The 19475-nt window shown below is 40.4% G+C and overlaps 1 protein-coding gene across 4 annotated transcripts in view; it reads left to right on the top strand.

Annotated features, from left to right (window-relative positions):
• Positions 1 to 19475, top strand: part of HECW1 (HECT, C2 and WW domain containing E3 ubiquitin protein ligase 1) — a 247302-nt gene that overhangs the window by 127445 nt on the left and 100382 nt on the right. For all 4 annotated transcript variants that reach the window (XM_071736187.1, XM_071736190.1, XM_071736186.1 and 1 more), the window contains one exon: positions 121 to 215. In XM_071736187.1, coding sequence (XP_071592288.1) covers positions 121 to 215 — 95 coding nt within the window. The remainder of the gene's footprint in view (positions 1 to 120; positions 216 to 19475) is intronic.

The raw sequence follows: 19475 nt of genomic DNA on the forward strand, positions 1-19475 counted from the left end.
CAGTCTGGGACAAACCACTCACAATTTAACTGCTTTTAAGCCTCATGCCTGTGAGCTGCAACTAATTATGAATCTTCTCCCTAGCATGTCTTCTAATCTAAAATAATTATCTTTTTTTAGCTGAAACAAAGATCTGCTTCAAATACTACCATGGCGTGAGTGGGGCACTACGAGCCACAACTCCGAGTGTTACGGTGAAAAACAATGCAGCTCCTGTAAGTTATGCCAAACTTTTTTTTTTCTTCCCCTGTATGTTCCCTGTTTTGCTTTCTGTGTTTGCTTTGTGTGCTTTTGTATGGAAACTGAACATAATATTTGCCCTTCAGTGCACTGTGGTGCAGAAAAATGGGCAGTCTTTCAGTTAAGATATGAGTTTGTACGCTCTCAATCTGACACAGATAACCTCTCTGTCTTGGGGCAGTCCCATATCCCAGCTGTATCCTGTTCTGTAAAGTTATCTTCACGCTGGTATGTGTTTTGATGCTTGAGTGATAGCTCTAGAGGACTTGGGATCCTTGAGTTGTTAAATACGGTAAGTGTCCAGAAAAGGAGTAAGATCTTACTATTTTAAGGTGATGTTTTCAAAATCAAGACGTGAACATTTTCATAGTGGTGCCTCTGAGTTGCAGGAACAGCTATGCTGTGACATGCTCCCACAAGTGGTAAGAAGTGGGCATTCAGGCCCTGATCCATCAAAGTACTGAAGATCATTTTTGACAGATTGAGGCTTTGTTTAGAGCAATTTTCATTTGCTGGAGCTTAGCAAAGCTCTGTGTCCCAAATGGCTGTAAAAAGCTATATATGTTGCCTGGTTTTGGAAAATTTATCACTCCTGAGAGTGAACCATTTTTTTAGAAACCTGCAAAGAGACTTGCTGACGTAGAGTTTGCCTGTCCTTGCTGACAAGTTCACTGCCTCTTAGGCTGATCTTGGCATGGATCTGCATGAGCTGAAGAGTAACAGAGTAGCTCAGAGGTGGTTTAGGCTGCAAGATGGATTCAGGAAAGAACTGTGGTTCTTACATACACCTGTGGGTGATGTAAGTTTCAGTGGATGCAACAGAAGCTTAAATTTTTAAAGTTGTTTTTTGTTTGTTTGTTTTGTTGTGGGATCTTTTGAGCAGTCCCAAGGTGGTATTCCTAGAAAGGCTGAAAAGGCTCTCATACTTTGTGTTGGCTGTGTCTGATTGCATCAGGACCAGGAAGGATTAATTTTTTTCACCCTTGACCAATGTAAAGACATTTCAGTGGTTTCTCTTTACCTTCTCCCAATGCAACAGCTGCATACTGGATGCTGGGTAGGGTTGTGGTGTCTCTTTTAAGAATAAAAGGCATTCATGTCTTGTGGCTTTCTCACATACACACTGTAAAGCAATTCACCAGTTTTGGAGCTTGAAGAGTTTCCTTCAGCTGTCTTCAGAAGAACATGATGTGACCTTGGGTATCTTCATTTTGTGGGATGCTGAAAAGTTCTTTTTACCCTGTTGTGAGTGGTATCTTGTTGATTCAGGACTTGCTGTTCGTTTCATGGTTATCATCAGTTTGGGAGGACAGTAAATTTAGTCCTAGTCTTCTCTGAATAGAAAGCCAGCCAACCAAGGGAATAAATACCATTGGGCTGGAAGATTAGATTAATTTTCTTGCACAATTCACATCCATGTCTTAGACCTGAGTTTGAGCCAATTAAGCAAATTTTTCAGGTCTACTGTGGAAAGGTTACTCTTTCATTTTTAAATATCAGCAATATGTTTTAAGTCAATCGAAGAAGGTCTGAGGACCTGTACCTCTGTAATATGCAAATGCATAATCTGTTTGAGTTCTTCAGTTGAGGCCTTTTATTATGGAAATAAAGTAAGCATTCACTTTCAGCTGAGCAGGACTTGTCTTTAAAGGAAGTCCTCTGCATGCAGTACTCATGGTCTTCACAGAGAACAGATGAGAGACAAATCACCTGTTATGACCTTCAGCTGAGTACTGTACATAACTGAAAAATAAATTATTTTTTAAAATGGTATCAGATAGAAGGTTTCTGTTTGAGGGCCAAATCTGTGTAGGTGGAAATAGCATTCTTTCCACATCATCTTCTAATTTTTCCTGCCTTCAGAACCACCCTTGTGGGTTTTTCCAGTTTCCTTTGCAGACCAGAGAGGCCAGCAGTGCTGTAGGTGCAGTATCAGTCTCTCTGTTGTTTTCCCTTTTTTGTTTGCTGAATGAAATAAATATTTGGTGCATTGTAAGGCAATTACTAAGAAGTGAAGACAACAAAAGCAAAGGAATAGCAAAAAGATTATGCAGTGTGAACCCAGATGGATTCCCTATGTGAATGCAAGAAGAGAAAAATGCTGTAGGTACAAAAATTCCTTTAGCATTTAGAGAAAAATAAAGGGCTGATTCTTGCATATATGAAGGCTTTCAGCTAAGTGCCATCCACCAAACTCCAGTCCCAGATGAAACCATCAGATGGCTTTCTCCATCTGCCACCGTCCACAGTGGCCACTGTCCACAGCAGTACATGTCCAACCTTTACTACTAAAGTTGCTGAATATTTCACAGCATGCTGTACCACTCAAAAGTGGTGTTACCCTCATTGCACAGATGAGGAAGGGCATGACAAAGGTTTTGTCCAGCCATAGCCTTTTCCAGGGCTCTTATGTACCTCTACCCTGGCTGTTGCTGGGACAGAGTCAACAGCCATGCAAAGTGCAGGCATTATCCTTGGAACTACAAACACAGGCACTCACCTTTTCAGTGTGATTTTGTTAATAGTGAATTCTGGACACAGCCTCCCCCCCCCCCCCTTTTTTTTTTTAATGGAAGGAAAGAGGGAGAAAGTGTTAAAGAAATCCCAAAATAAACTGTTATATCTGTTGTAAAAAAATGGCTTGGAACAATTGGAACAATGATCAAAAATTTCTTGTTTACAGGTGTAGCAGCTACTCTGGTTCATATTTTGCTATGCTCAACCATCATTAGCCACAGAATAAACACACAACTTGCTGGATCCCTCCCTATCCTTTTGGACAGTGAAATCTACAGTGTGGGCAGCACCATCTCTTTTTTTTTCCTGTGTCTTGAATCATAATCTGAGCATGACTGAACAGGGAAGTGATGGATTGTTTTATTTCCCCTATTTCTCTATGTGATCAGTTAAGGGCTGTGACAGTCTGGCTCATCTGAGGACCCTGGGACTTCTTATCCTGGTGACACTTGACACACGGGGCTTTCTGTACTTGAATTGGATGCTTCAAATTCTTCAGTTGTTTTCATTGCTCCACTGATTCAGAACACTGCCCCAGGGTCCCAGATGTGGTATTTTTCACAGTACTAGGAAAAGCTGCAGTCCTTTGACTGCTGTGGCCTGTGTGGAGAGAAGGCTTCTGCTCAGAGGGAACCTTCAAATCCTGGGGCAGGTTCTTGTACGTGCTTTCTGCTGGAAGAGGGAATCCTGTGGTTTGTTCTTGGAAATTTACCTTCTTTACCTTCTTGTTTTAGCAGTGGCTGTGGGACCTTAGTGTGTTAGAAACAATAGCTTTGCAGGTAGAAAAATCCCAGTAGGGATTCCGCTGTGGGTATAGGGGCTGAAGTCTTTTTTTTAAAGCTAGTTGCCTTGAACCAAATGGAGTTGTACAATTGTAGTGGTGACATAACACATTCACCCTGAAGCTTAGGCTGCCAGCAGGGGAATGGAGGGAATGAGGCTTTGTGTCTTTGACACACTCAAACCTTTTAGTTTCACACAGCCTGGGAAAAATATCCACAGCAGGTGTCCTTTGAGGGGCAGCATCTCGGGACAGGTGACCTTCTAGGGGAAGAGCTTTTCACTGTTAGCTCAGGCTCAGTTGCAGCTCAGAAGCCAGGGCCACCCAAGCGAGTTCTGTCTCAGCCTCCAGGTGGGTGGCACCTCCCAGGGGCAGCAGCTGGCACATTGGCTGCTTGGTGCCTGACCCTTTCTGTCGGTCAATGGGACCTCCAAACACCAATAACCAGCACTATTCTAACACCACAGTTTAAAACAAAACAAAACCCAGATCCCTCTGTTGCCTTCTGACTGTGGTTTGCTGCAACTGAGAAAGTAAGAGAAGCTGGAAGTAGTCATGCTGGGGGCAGTAACTTGTTGCCATTCTTGTTCACATGGTGCTGAGAGCATCTTCAGCTGGCAGCTAAAAGCCTGCTTCCAACGGGGAAGGAAAGTTGCTGTGTGAGATGTCCATGTGGTACCCATGGTGCTTTAGTCTGAGTAGCATCTCAAGTTTCTTGTATTATGGATGTTCTGCTCTACCTGAGTTTATCTCCTTATGCTATAACCAGTTATTAGAGCTACCTCACCTGCTGACAAGGATGCAAGTTCACTTGTTGGTGACAGGTCCTGTAACATTTTGTCACCTGTGGATCGTCGTTCATACATGGCAGAAGCATAAATGTGAATTTGGGGTAGCAGATAGGCCTGGTGTGATGGCAATAAGCCAGAGCACATGCAGTTCTAGAAGAAAGGAACATCCCAGCTGGCTTCTTTTTGAGGGGACTAATGGCATCATGAAAGCAGTACTAAAGCAGAAGCCTTACCATGGGATGGGTGAGCAAACAGTTTTTTCAGTAGACAGTAATTTTTTTTACAACATCTGGAACATTCCTCTATTTCTTACTTTTAATTTATTCATAATGCTGCCACCACTAATTCATCTTTACATAGGAAATTACTGTAGAAAAACAATACCAGTTACAGCAATTAATGCTAGCAACTGGAAAATGGTATCTTAGTAGGCTGAAAAGTATTTAACCTGAATGTGTCTCGTTTGCAGTAAAATAAAGCAGGCATGAGAACAGCATACAGATTGTAAAAGAAAAACCTTTTCCCCTAAGAGTTTATAGCCTAAAAAGACAAATTGGATGCATCACAATTAAAAGACAGTAACTGGAGAATCAGTGTTTTAGCCTCAGGACAAATATCTTCACTAAACTGGGAGCATTCATTCACCATAGATTAGATAAAAAGAATCACAGCTGATGAAACCTCTGGAGCTTTTGTGCCACAGTTTCTGTCTCATAGATCATGATGGCACTTGTCAAATACACTTAGCATCATGGGGAAAGCTATGTAAATTGGAGCCAATTATTGAAAGAGACCTTCTCTATGTTCTGTTTGTGTGGAAATGCTGCCTCAGCTGGGTTTCTCACAGTAGGAATTACTGCTTGATAAGCTGCTGCCACTTGATGGTGACTGATCATTCCTGAGGACTTCCTTCTGTAAATATTTGCATTATGTTCAGCCATGTCAGAGCATGGACTGCCAAGGAGTCTTTGATAATGTAACATTCTGCCTTATTTCCATCTATGTGCTAGATGTTGAGATTTTAGGGGTGTGTGCAGATGAGCACCTGTATCTCTCGTTCTTCCCAGAGGCAGGATTTAAACATTTCAGCTGTGTTCAGTACTTCATGTCTTATTCTGTGATAAGTGAGTTTTTGGTGAGATCTGTGTTTCTGGCATCACTCTGATCAATCTAGCTGTCTGATTTAGAGAGTGTAAGAACAATTATACTTCAAGAAACACAGAGGTTAAAGAGGGAGAAGAAACTTCTAGTGGCTTCTGCACTGTTTCACCTGCACTTTAACTTGTGGTTAAAAAATAAAAAATTTATGGAAAGCACAACATGATGCTACTGCAATTAATGATGGCAAAAACATGCAAGCTGGGTGTATCTTTAACAAGTGTAAATGGTGTATTTTGAAAGGATTAGCATTTTCAGGGAAGAAAGCAGCACTTCTCTGGAAGCTAAAGGTGTGCTTTAGGTGACTGGATATTTGTCAGGACTGAGCAAGAGAATCCCCTTGTCTTGTCTTGAGATGAGAAGTAGTCAGAGCTCCCCCAACTTGCAGATGCCTTCAAATGCAAGGTAAGGAGTACCATTGCTAGTTTTACCTATATTCTACCCATCCCTATGCATGTCTCCTCCTGTTTTGATTATCTGCAAAAGAGATGAAGTCATTCAGGAACAAAATATTTGATGCAAAACAAGCAGGGGAATGGACTGAAGTGCTTGCGTTCAGCTGGAAGGAAGCACAGACTCCAGCAGTCAGATACCAAGTGCTCCTTGCCAGAGTACAAATTCTTTCAATATTAAAGGGCATCCAGCAAATCTAACAATTGCTGAAAGGGTGTGGATTCCAATGATTAACCATTTGAGCTGAATAATTATGAAAAAAATTAGCTGATCCATGAACTATGGGAGGAAGGTGATCTGTGTGGGTTTCTGATCTACTGGAAATATCTGACCATTTTTTGTTTTTCCCTGACATGGTATTTCTTTCACAAGTCTACATCCTGCCTGCATTACGTGCTCATACTTGGCCATTGGTGTAGGGAAAGGGCATGAAGTGGTACAACATGAGAACAAATCTTTGTATTTAAAGAAACTATTACATTGGCTGAGGATTTGCTTTAACATTTTATCAAGACATTTTGTATGTCATCAGTTTTCTGTAATCATGCAAGGTCACTTGTGTACAAAAGACTTCTAAGGTGTCTGGAGTTAAGAGGGTGTAATGGTTCACAGTAAGATCATCAGAGGCAAAAGAAAGGTCTAGTAGTACATCTTAGTGGGGAATTGGCAAGGATTTTCCTGCATGCTTAGGAAACAGCATGTTTATGTTAAAAAGTCCTCGGTTCCCTTTTGTAAGTTTGTCTTGAAATGTTATGGAGAGGTGAAGTTAAAAAAGAAAACAAGGAAAGGAATAGTAACAATGTAGAGTGATTTTCATTAGTACTCTATTGTTTACAACTCTTAAAATTGTGGTATCACCTAAAGCCCCAGTCCAAGATTTTGCCCCTGGGCACTGTGGGCTGAGTGGGTACATAAGCCATTGCCCAAGCTATACCTAACATTCCTTTGGAGGGAATGGCTTCCTGGCAGAATTTGACCCTCCTCAGCTATAAAATACATAGGATTTAGTGTGAGAACACCCCTCAGAACATTTGTTGCAGCTGAAAAATGTCACTAATGCACTTTTTCACTTCCATTTTGCCTTACTGAAAAAACATCGTAGCGTTTTACAGCCTGATTTGGTGATACTCCATTATGTTTTAGCATACTTACTCATATGAGCAGCCTTCTAATAGCTGCACAGTTGAGCACTTAGTTCAGTGTAATTATGTTTTTGGTTATGCATTTCTATCTCCTGATTAGCACTGATTCAAAGAATTTGAAGGTTAATGACATGTCCAAATTATTTCTTATTGCCACTTCAGTAACACCGGTGATTTTTCAGAATCCAGATACATAAAGACTATTGTATTTACACTGCAATTACCCTGTCATGTACCAAGTGCTCTATTTATATGAATTAGTGGAGTCGGAAAGCGTAACCAGGGTGTAATTGCTCTCTGACTGCAGTGTAACTGTAGTCACTGTGTTATAAATAAGAACCTTTTCCCTTCCTTTTGTTTTCTTTACTCACATTTTAAGTCAGGGTGGCTGGCAAGAGATCTTCTTTAAATATATAAGAAAACGTATTTTCACTGAAGGCCTCTCCTGAGTGCAGCTCAATACTGGCATTTACAGACCTGATACATTAAAGGCATGGAACACATACTGAAACCCCACTGCTTTTATTCTTCCAAATTGGCAGAATCTTTCAAAACTGTATGGAACTAGCAAGAAGAGTCACTTCAAGCAGCACTTTCATCATGACAGATTTTAGATACGTCAGTAACTAAATGATCCAGTTCTTTGTGCCTGCTGGCTTCTTCCCCCATCTTGATATTGACTTTTTCAGTTTGACTTTTTCAGTTCAAACTCCTATCACGACCCATTCATAACTTTACACTACTTACAAGAGGTAAATGCTCAGAATTTATTATCTGTAATGGAGAAGGGTAGGTACAAATTTATCTTAAATTGAGAAGGTGAGGTACAAATAATCTTCTTTGTGAACATCAGCATTGATTTCCTGAGCAGCAGCCTGTAACTCTCAACATACAGGTATGTTCTTTTTCATTGTGCCAAGTCAGGAGGCTGCTTTCCAGCACACAGCTGTTTGCATATTTAATCCTTACTTAATTTTGCAGTCCTTGTAATTTCCTGATCTGGCTATATGAAGGATAGAGTTGTAGTGCATTTGTTCATCATAATGAAAGTTTAAATATGAGAACCTAAGATTAAGCTTGATGCCAAAAATCAGAATAGACTGGAAAAAACTTTCATGCAAGAGGTGGGCCCAAAACACTCTTCAGTGCTTTTTCTGCATTGAATCACCTCCCTATTTCACATGCATGTTATATCTAGGAGAGAGGGGAGAAGAGCCACCTGTGTGGTGTGAGCGCCCTGCAGGTAGAAGGTCAGCATGGCTCAGCAGAGTGCTTCTCTTGAACATGGTGCTTGTCACTGAGGAGGATGTTCTGCACGCTCACCATCCTGCTTTGAAACAGTTGACCCTGTGTGTCTAGCAGCAATTCTGCACATATTGCTGATGCATTAAAAGGCAGTGACCTTTTGCATCCTGTGGTAAATCCAGGCAATATACTAGAGCATGGAAGAACTAGTCCTACTTTTCAAATCTATCCCTGGCAGATTTCCTATGACTTGAAGCAGAGAAAGGCTTTGTGCCACTACAGACAGGGCTGCTGGGGTGTGTGTCCTTCTCAGTGCACTGAAGAGGGAAACATGAGTGGAAGTTGCAGAGGTCCTTACTTTGTCTTCTTTACTCCATTTTAGCAGTGCAAAAATGCTTCACACAAAGCCTAGGCATAGCTGCAAAAAATTTAAGCAGGGAAGAGATATGAGAAAGGTGGCATCTGTTAAATTATTAAGAAGAATAATTACATGTTCATCCATCAGATTTTTTCCTACTGTGATAGCCTGAATGTGCAGTGAGAAAAGCAGAATACGGACAGAACAAAAAGCAGTGTTAAGGCCACCATTTGCACGTCCTATTAAAATGTTGACAACTTCTTCTCCTCTCATGGGCTGTAATTTAGAAGTGCTGATTGTGGAGCTGCTGAGCCATCCGTATGTATCACTGGCCACAGCCTCATCTTCACTTTACAGATCACATTTCAAAGAAACCACTTTGATCAAATTTAACTTTACTGGCCATCTGATCCTGTATGAACTTCTAAATGTAGATTTAGTGTTTTAATTAGCAGACTTGCAGTGTAGCACAGATTTAGAGTGAAGAAATAAAAAACATGACAGATGGGAACAGGAGTGATTTTATTTCAGCAACACCAAGATCATTACACAAGCTGTTTATTTGTTAATGGGTTTAATACGTGTCTGGTATTTCCCAGCCACTTGCTTTCTTAATGTCTCTTGTTATGGTCACATAATAGCCATACTAATTGTTTGCACATCGTATTACTTTCCTTCTGTAGTTTAGTAAATGATGGAAAGATCAGCAACTATTCAGCATATTGCACTAGTATAATTGTCTATTATTTGGCCTTTTACATTCTTACATACTTCTGCATCTGATCAGATCCATTAAAAAGAGTAAAGTTCCTCAAATTATAGTGGGGTTATAGGCAGACATTTCAAGTTCTGTTGAACAAGGAAGCAAGAAATGAATGATGTAGATCTGTGGAGTGTGCTTTGAAGATCAATGTGATAGACTTCTGAATGAAGCACCTCCCTCTTCCTCCCTTCTAGGAGGTACCTGATGTGACAGGGCACGAATCTGACTGTGGTTGAACACCAGCTAGTACTGGCTATCTGACAGTTTTTTCTGTCAGAAACATGTTATGTCTGAACATATTTCTAGTATGTTTCAGTTCAGAAGCTGAAAAAAGATTTGCTTTGATGTTACTTAACAAACAGATTGTTTCTGCCCTTTTCCCCTGCATTTATCCCTTCGATTTGTACACGTTGACTAAGGTCTCATTGAACACTTTTTGAGGCCTGTTATAACTGATTAAAAAAAAGAGCACATTGTATTCTAGCCATTTTTTTGTGTGTATTTGACTGTTGCTAAATGTGTTAGACTCCATAACCCAGGAAGTAGTTCCCAGGCTAGTGTTTCTGAAAGTTAATTGCATTTTCATCAAAATAAGGAACTTGTCTTCTGGAGGTTGTAAAGATCATACTGACGCTTTTTCAAGAATAGCTGAGTTAATGTAGGAGTCTGTGTGTTCACGTTCTAATTCGGGTGATTACGATCTGTCCGTAATACTTAAAATTTCAAGTTAGTTTATCCTCCTTTCATTCCATGGCTGGCTTTGTTACATAGCATTACTTTTGGAAATCTTTATATTTTGTCTTAGATGCAGGTGGCAGTGTGTTGCCTTTCAGGTATATGCTAGGGTTTTCTGAAAGGGTTTTCTGAAAGGGTTAGAAATTCTCAAATGGAAGTTGTTGTCAAAGTCTTTAATCTGCTATTAATTCCTGTTAGCTGATGAGACGAAGCAGAGGACTTAAGAGCAAGTGTTAGCCATGCTGCAGTGGCTGGATTTCTAAATGATGTTTCACTATCCAGGAAAATTAGCATGGTAAGCCATAGTCATTAGATGAGAAGAAAGAAGAAATTGCTCATGTTGAGCAAGGAATGCAAATATTAGCTGAGAGATGACTGTGTGGATAAACCTTCCAAAGAAGTCAAATAAATTTTAAAAGGTATACAGGAAAAAGTATTAGCTCAGTGCTTATACAAAGTGATGAGTGAAAACACAAGTAACTCTTTAAGACCTTACAATGAACAGAGCAAAATAAGTAGATTGAGCTGAGGTAGTGAAGAGCCTTGTTTTGTAAAAGTCTTGCAGTGTCTCTGTGATGATATGAAAATAGAACAAGAGTAAAACTGGGAAATAGAGTAGAATTACAGGCTTATGGGTTTATTTTTAAAATATCTGTGATATTTGTAAGAGATCAGTGGTTTCTAAAACATGGTTGGGATGTCAGAAGCTCATCTTATTTCTTGAAGATGGTGTTTTGTGTAACAAACAGTCTGCACTGCTGGGTTTCAGACTTGCTGCCAAGTGAACAAGGAAGAGGAAGCTTAATCGGCAGAGAGAGATGCCTAAAAAGGTGTGGATACAGTTTTTTAAGTCTGTTAGTGTAGATAATGGTAATCTGGAAGCCAGATTTACTGAAGCAATAGAGATTTTCCTTCTGATTCAATGGGTCTTTCTCTCAAAGCCTAGGTTTAATCTTCCACAAATAAGGCTAGATACAACTTATTATTTAGAGACAATAATATTGTTATATAAGTTGTGTTTCTTTGACCATTTTAAATTATTTATTTTTTATAAGGCATGGTATTTTGAACAGCTGCTCTGGAGTATAATGCAAGTATTTTATAAGAGTTGAATAAAAAAAAAATATTTTTTTTTCTTTCTTTTTTTCTTTTTTTTTTTTTTTTTTTTTTTTCAGAAGAGTATCAAGGCTAATCGTGAGATTTCTGTCTGGGGACTCCTGATGCACTGACCAAGCTGCCCTGTGTACAGTCAGATCTGTAGCTTGCAGATTTACATATGGGAGGGAAGTATTTAGGACACGCAGATAAGAAATTAACTGAATATATCAGTGGTTAAATTTCAGTGGAAAAAACAAAGTATAATTTGAAATCTGTGTAGGTCAGTATGTTATATATAAGCAGATGTGCATGAGAATATTTTGTAATAGAATTTTGAACCCTTTGTTCATTTTTAATCCTTGAGTCTCTTGAGAAACATTTTCCACTTCCATTAAATATCTGGGTTTTTCCTCCCAGCTAGCTAGCTGAATTCTCAGACAAGCACATTTCCTGCAAAGCATGCTGCTTAATGTCTCCAGTTTCAAAGCACATTTAAATTCTTACATCTGTAAAGTATGATGGAAAGCAACCGAATGGTTCTTACACAGTTCCCTTTTAAACTCAATGGATCTGATTTTTATTTACACTGATGGCCTCTTTGTCCTAATGGTGATGAAGCAGGATTTAATGGTGTACATAAGTATTAGCCACATTTATTAGACCATATGTTTATATTCTTAGCAAAAGACCACCCTTGTACTACCTAACTAACCCTGGTATAATGGACTATATTTCAGGTATCAACATATTTATGACATTCTGTCTAGACTAGTACTGTACTAAGACTCTGATTCCAGAGATGCAATGTTTGAGGGCTGTCAGTATCTGTTACCATAGAGCTCATTTCGTTCTATAGGAAAAGTTAATCCTAATACTGGAAAAGTCCAGAGGTGTCACTAATTGTCAGGAGACCATGGCATTTCCCCAAAGTCTCTAACTGACCTTCACCAGTGGGCATCTTTGAAAGCTGCTTCCATGATGTTTGAGTTCTAATAAAGCTGGACTGAATTCTGTTGAGAGTTGGGGAGGGTTTGGTGTTTGGTTTGGGGTTTTTTTTGAGATGTGTTTAAAAGGGAGGGAAGGTATTTTTTAGAAAGTGGAAGATCTGGGATTTTAGAAATTAATTGCTTGTATTCCTTACAGCATCCTCCATTAGTCTTTTCTTTGTCTTCAATTAATTTCTAATTAATTTCTAAATAATTTTTCTAATTAATTTCTTTTGCATTTTTGTTGTCTGCCTCCTTTTACAGTTTTGAAGAGCTTGTTGGTTAAGAGCTCCAGGCTGCCTGAAAGCATGCTGGGCTCTTGCCCCAGTCAGCCTGTAGGACCACATCTAGCTGATAGCAGCCACTCTGTCAGCCTCAATGTAGGGTGGACAAAGCTGCCAGGCACAGCCAGGAATGTGAGACCTGCTGCTTTGCTGCAAGGGCAAGCCATGGTTGTGCCTGAGGCTCAGCTTAAAAAGGTCTGCTGATTTTGCAGCTGCTTCCCTACACTGTTCAGCAGCATGCTGTGAGTCATCATGCTTTTTGGAGCTGCTGCCACTAAAAGGATGCTCAGAGTTTACACTCCTTGAGGGTGAGGAACAGAGGGGAAAGCTGCTGAGTCTGTCTTGTGGCATCCTTACTGTGAGTGATGACACTGACAGGGGGGCTGCACAGGGTGCTTCAGTGTCCTGCAGTTCAGGCATATATTATGCTGCTGCAGTAGAAGTGGATAAAATATTAATGCCATGAAGCCAGTGGCCAAACTCTTACCACTTTCAGAGGGGTCAGAATTGACTTCTAGTTTCAGCAGTCATCCGTCCTGTCTCACCGTAGACTGCCAGCACCACCTGCCCCAAGATGGGGTGGGAAAAGTCATGTCTCTTGTTCACCAATTTCCAGCTGGTTAAGGGGGCATGGTCCAAGGAGGTGGCCTGGATCAGGCATGCTTCTTTGTAGGCCCAAATTTTGAATGCTGAGCAAGAATGTTCCGTTCCTGCTACTTCAGGAAAGAGTAGAAGACAGTGTGAGTGCTGTTGCTGGAAGGACAGTATCATGGCAGAACACCAGCCTCTGCTCCCTATGGCTTCAGCTCCAGCACTGGCAGCAGCAGCAGCCCAGCTCTGCTCTCCTCTCCTCTCTTCCCCTAACAGCTCATACAGCACCAGACAAGTGAGCATGGGGCTGCCTGTGCAGGGAAGGAAGGAAGGGAGGAGCTGTTTGCCTGGCAGGAGTGTTCCTGGTGGGGATGAGAGCAAAGATGTTCTGTGCAGAAGACATGTGCATTCATGTGAGTGTTTGGCACAGGAAGGGATCTGGGGAGCACGGGACACAGAGTTTGCAGTGTTTGCAGTGGTGGCAGCCACTTTTCTTCCACAGGAGTACTGTATGAGGACCCTGTGGGCAGTGTGTGTAGCGTGGGGTATGAACCTCTGTGTTGCCTTGCTGCATTTCACACATCTGTTTCCCAGGGTTGGCTGTAGTGTTTGAGATTAATTCCATAATGATTCCCATCAAAACTGACACATGCAGCAGAAAACACCTCTATTGCTGATAAGATATGATTGATTTATTTATTAAGATCTAAAAGAATTAATATCATTATACACACTGCAGCTAATTATTTCTCTGCAGTGATGGCATTCCTGCGATTAGCTGACATCATTTTCCTCTCCTGTTATATTCAATGGCTTTACGTTCAGAAGTTTTTTGCATCCAATATGCAGCAGGCTATATCCTTCATAAGCCTTTCTGTAATGTCCAAAGTGCTTTAGTGAATTCAGCTATTCTGGGAGATTAGATTTCATAAACACTTCTTCCCCCTGGAAGTCTTTACCATAGCTCAGCTTTGCTGTAGCACCCCAGCACAGTCATTTTCAGGGTGAGTCTAGCCCTGTTTTCTTCATCCTTCATACTGTTCACTGACATTACATATGAGAAGTAGCATAGTAGCACAGTTTTTGTTCATTCTTAGAGAAGTCTTAGGTGGGATGTTACTGATAGCTTTAACTACCTAATAGAAGGAAGAAGTCAGACTTTTCTCACAGTGCATAGTGAAATGACAACAGGCCATAGACACAAGTTACAATAACAGAAATTCTTATGAGACCTCAGGAATTATTATTCTTTTTTTATGAAGAGAGCAGTCAAATATTAGAACAAGTTGCCTAGAGACCTTGTAGGATTTCCATCCTTGTAGATACTGAAAACTCAAATGACAGGGCTCTGAGTAGCCCACTTTATATTGGTGCTGCTTTGACTGGAGGATTAGATGATTTTAGGAGAGTGCTTCCAGCACTTGTTGTTCTGTGGTACTTTGAGTACAATCAGTATTCCCACAACACTGGCTAAGACTGTTGACTTTTTAAAGCCCACTGGTTTGAAAGCAGAAAAATAGAAAGCAGCAAAATAAGAAAAACAAAACAGTGTATGCTGTAGCCAGTAGCAGCCAAACAGGAAGACAAAGCCAATTCTAAAAAAAGAAAAATCAAAAAACACCCCAACCACACAAACAATCAGACAAAAAAAAAAAGCCATGGGTCTGCTGAAGATAAGGATTTTCTGCTGAGCCTGATGGATCTCCCAGAAGATATACAGGAAAAACACTGAGAATGAATGACGCTGCACTAACTAAGGAACTGATACTGTAGATACTGTAGATACTGTAAAAGGAAAAGTTGGAGGTTTTTGTTCAGCTTGACCCTTTCTGGGCCATCATAGCTAGAAAAATGCTCTGTGGAGTGCAGATGTTGTATTACTAATTCAGCAAAATTCAAATATGTTTGTAGTAGCAGAGATATATCTCTACTTTTTAAATCAGGCTACAAGTCTCTGCAGTTGCCTCATTTCTGCCTGAACTGATATCCAAGCTTGAAACTAAAAGGCCTGTAACTCCCTTCTGATAATAATGGTATTTATAGTGAGAAGGTATTTGGGGCATTTATTTAGAAGAATGGGCATTGTTCACTGCCTTGCTGCTGCTTTTATAGTGTAAAGGGTCATTGACTCAATTCTCTCATCCAGACTCTTTGCCAGCAGGACTACTTCCTTGAACAATTCTTCATATACAGCTCAGCTGGAGGATGCTATTGTCTCTTGCATACATGAGCATTACTCATCTTTGCCAAAGATGAGTTATCCCAGCCAAATTATATTAGAAGAGTAACTCCAAGGAAGGCTGCCTGCAAGCACAAACTGTGTAACGCAGTTTACTGCCTTCCAAAGACATCATTGGTGTGTCAGAGTTTAAAGTATTTCCACAATATATGCACTATGTTTTGATCACTCTTGCTGTTTCATAGTGCCAAGAGAAAAGGTGTTAGCAGCAGTTCTTCAGTTCTCTATAAAAACAAAATGTTTTCTTGAAAAGTTTGAATTTGGAGTCTACAGGGCCAAATTGAAACAGTGCCCAGTGGGCCTCTCAATGGCAGAGCTCCTAGTTATTTCAGTGAGTGTAGGGGCTTGCTTTCCAAGACAGTAATATCTACAAGCAGTTCCTTCTGTCAGAGTGCTTAAGCACATTAATACTCTGTGTAGGACCTGTCCTGCATTAGGCTGCTGCCTGATGTAAATCTGATCATACACAGAGATTTTATTAGGGACTTTTCTGGATGAGGTAGCTCCAGGATGCACAAAACTGTTCAGTGACCACAAGGAGCCTTCGTCCCTGCTAGCTTGACCAGAGTTTGTTTTGCACACTGGGGCTGCAAACTACTGTCATCCTTTGGACCACTTTAAACTTACTGAGAGACTCGGCAGCCCTCAAAGGCTCATTGGCATCAAATTTCATGCCATACCAGAGACAACGTGGGCACTTGGTGAGATGTGCTGCAGAAAGCAGTCCTCCTGGATACAAAGAAAAGAGGGCTGCTGGGTAGATGTAGTCCAGCCATCAACCCAGAAAACACAGCCCAAACCCTATCCACATGCATGTCTGATCGTGTTTAAGTATCTGAAAATCTAAGAGTTTATTTAAATTAAGTTTCAAAGAGTGGAAGGAAGATCAGAATCTGCAGTCAAAGCTTCTCCTCTGCTGCCAAAGGATAGCAGAAGTCTACTAGGCAGAACTGTTGAAACAATGAAAAAGCTGAATCTAATTACATTTTTGAATAAAAAGATCCTGGTCTCTCTGGGAGGTATTGATTTGTTGCCTCAGTACTCAGTTTTGTTTTAACTGAAAATGGTTGCTCTGAACATCCCTGCTCTAGCTGCTGGGGATGCTGAAACAACATTCTACCCACATAGGGGAGACTGAGGAATATGAAATATGTTTATGCCAATGTGGTGACCTCATACACTTGCTACATACTCTCATTAAATGTCTTGTTGTCATAACCCTGTTGATAGTTGCCTTCTAGAAGACTTTACTGATGACACTAAAGAGGATTTTTTTCCTGGTAATTCACTTTGGCTTCCAGAGTTTGTAATGTAGAATCTACTGAAAGGCACTGTAACATTTTCAATGGGGAAAAAAATGTTTTACTTGCTTGCTATCTTTTTTAAGAGTTTCTAGGAGAGAAGTTTTTGGAATTAAAAACTCCTGTGTCCTGGGAATAAAGTAATCAATAAACAGTGCTGCAAGATGAGAGCTTTCTGCAAACAGAGGACAACTGCTGGATGCCCACAAAAGGCAGATTCTCTCCTTCATTTGGGAATGACATTGAGAAGGTGCTGTATTACAAGGCTGGAACAGCACTGACTGTGACGCCCAGGGAAGGCTCTGTTTGTGTGGTCGGAGCCCTGCAGGGAGTTTGGCTTTGCTGCTGGAGGAACTGGCTGCTCTTTGGAGGCATCTGATAGAAAAATCCTATGGTGCCAGCACAGTGGCTTAACAACGTAACAGGATAAGTGGAATATATTGCATTCAAGAGCTAGATAATTCTGTTAGCAGGGTGAGGGTTGTAGCTGAAGCACTGCCACTAATTAGGGTTGGATTTTCAAAGTGGTGCCTGGGATTATAGCCATAATTCTCTCAGTGACAGTCATGGAGCTCAGGTCTCTGATTACTTCTTTCACAATTTGCCCTTTATGTCCCAGTGCACCCTGTGTTCCCAAGTTGTGGAAGAAGTCAAGTGATGGAGAGAAAAGAAGCATCTATTCAGTCTGTGTTAATTTAGTCAACTTTTTTTCCAAAACTATTTCTTTTTAAATTCAGCACCAGGAGGGAATGGGGGTATTCACCCATTTTCAGGTTTACTGTGGACTATTTGCTCTCTGAAGAGGATTGCACAAAATACAAAGTATGAACTTCACATGATGTCTTCTTTTACTTTAAGAAGACCCTTCACTGTTGAGCTGTGGAAGATGTAAGCCAGCTGCCACTTGCTTAGAGAGTTGTCCTAATATCTAGAGTCCAGTGAAATCAGAGAGGGCAACACTAAAAGCCAACAGTATTAAGTTAGGGGAGGGTAATTTTTTTGTGGAACTCTTCTTGACACCTCTGCCATGTACATACAGGACTGCTAACACAATAGCTCAAAGGTCCTTAACCTGACATCAGCAAAGCTGTGCAGAGCAGAAACTGTTACCCTTCCCCTGCATCAGGCTGGGGTGGTTTGGACCTATCTGAAATCTTCCATGCAGGTTTGCCCAGTATTGTTGGAAGTGTGAGCCCCACCCCCATGGGTACTTTGTTATGTTCTTAGATCTACTTTTTTTAGAGAGAAGCCCTTGGGAATAGATACTATGGTCCAGGTTAGAGCTTTTCCAGTTTAAGGTACCTGTGTCTTTAATCAGCATTAAATATGAATGTAGTGAAAATCTGTGTTGTCAGTGTAAAATATTCTAGGTTTTAATTAGGACCTTCTAAAATTGGAACTTAATTAGGCTTAGCATTAAGTCACATCCATGATGTTCATCATATAAAGTCAAGAAATTGCACTAGTGCTAATGCAGCACTGTTTCTAATGTCACAGTTAAGAAATACTAGCATATGTATGGTAATTTATATCATTAAATGTTATAATTCTTTTTCAATAGAAGCTACTGATACAGAAGTGCTTTATCTGTCAGCAAAGAGTGAGATTTCTTAAATCAGATGTTTCTTCTACTGAAGGGAAAACCAAATTTGCTTAGCTTAATTGAATTTCTTCATGTGGTCACAAGGGCTAAAAATGCCCTTCTGAAGTGAAAAGTGTTACAGAATGTTAAGACTGAGGCGTAACAGTATTTTTCTGTGCTGTCTGTGGGAAAAGGAGTAAGCACTTGTGTTTGCCAGCTGTGCATGTCTGGCTGTGACAGAAGCATGTAATAGAATTGTATTAATCCTGTTTCATATCAGCAGGACTTTTAAAGTAATTAAATTGGGCTTCACAATATAGTAATATGCTAAAAGTGTCTTAGTGGTGCAAAGCATGCTTTATCAGCATGCTGCACTGCTGCTGGTCACTGTGGTGCCCAAAAGCAGATTTTGTAGTACAGCATCAGGCAAGCATGCCTACAGCTTCTTCCAGACATGCATTCACACTGTATTTATGTCCAAAAAGTATTTTCCTCATAAGCTAGAGGTACAACAAGGCTGACCAGGGGCACCCAAGATGAGCCCTGCAGGCCACTTTCCTTTCAGGAGCTGGCCTTGTCACTCTTCCACATTGTTTAGGTAGATTGATAAAGGGTAAGGTATTATAGAAGGTATTTTTAGTTAGCTATGAGAGTCTCTGTTTCTTGGTTTCTTCTTAGACAAATTTTAGTGATGCACTTGGAATTTTGCCTCAGCAGCTGCTGAGGGACTGTAGTACTCTGGGATTTCTCAATAATTTTATTTATTTATATTTTTGTAACTCATATCATGACTAAAGAGGGAGAGAGACTCAAGGGCTTCATTTGCTAGCATGAAGCTTCTCTCCTTTCTTCTTCAGTCACATAGCTTACTTCCAGCATTTGTAGGAACTGCTTACAAGGAAAAGTGCTACTATATTTCTACTGTATTACTTTTAGCTTTCAATCATCTCTTTCTGTCTTCTTTTTTCTAACTACTGAAAAACTGGAAAGTGCTACCAAAGATGGACCCTTTCCTGAGTTCAGAATGTCCTAAGAGGCTTGGATCTGTCCTCAGGTACCTCCCTTTGTTTTGCAGATAACCATCACAGGTTCTGGCAGTCGTATTTTGCTGTGCTTCAGAGGCTGGAAAACTCTGTAGTAGACCATAAAATGATTTTACAGTTTGTTTTTATTGGAGAGTATTTTAAAAGGAAGGACTGGTACTTCTCTAA

The sequence above is a fragment of the Heliangelus exortis genome, chromosome 2 (assembly GCF_036169615.1).
Source record: "Heliangelus exortis chromosome 2, bHelExo1.hap1, whole genome shotgun sequence".
Lineage (NCBI taxonomy): Eukaryota > Metazoa > Chordata > Aves > Apodiformes > Trochilidae > Heliangelus > Heliangelus exortis.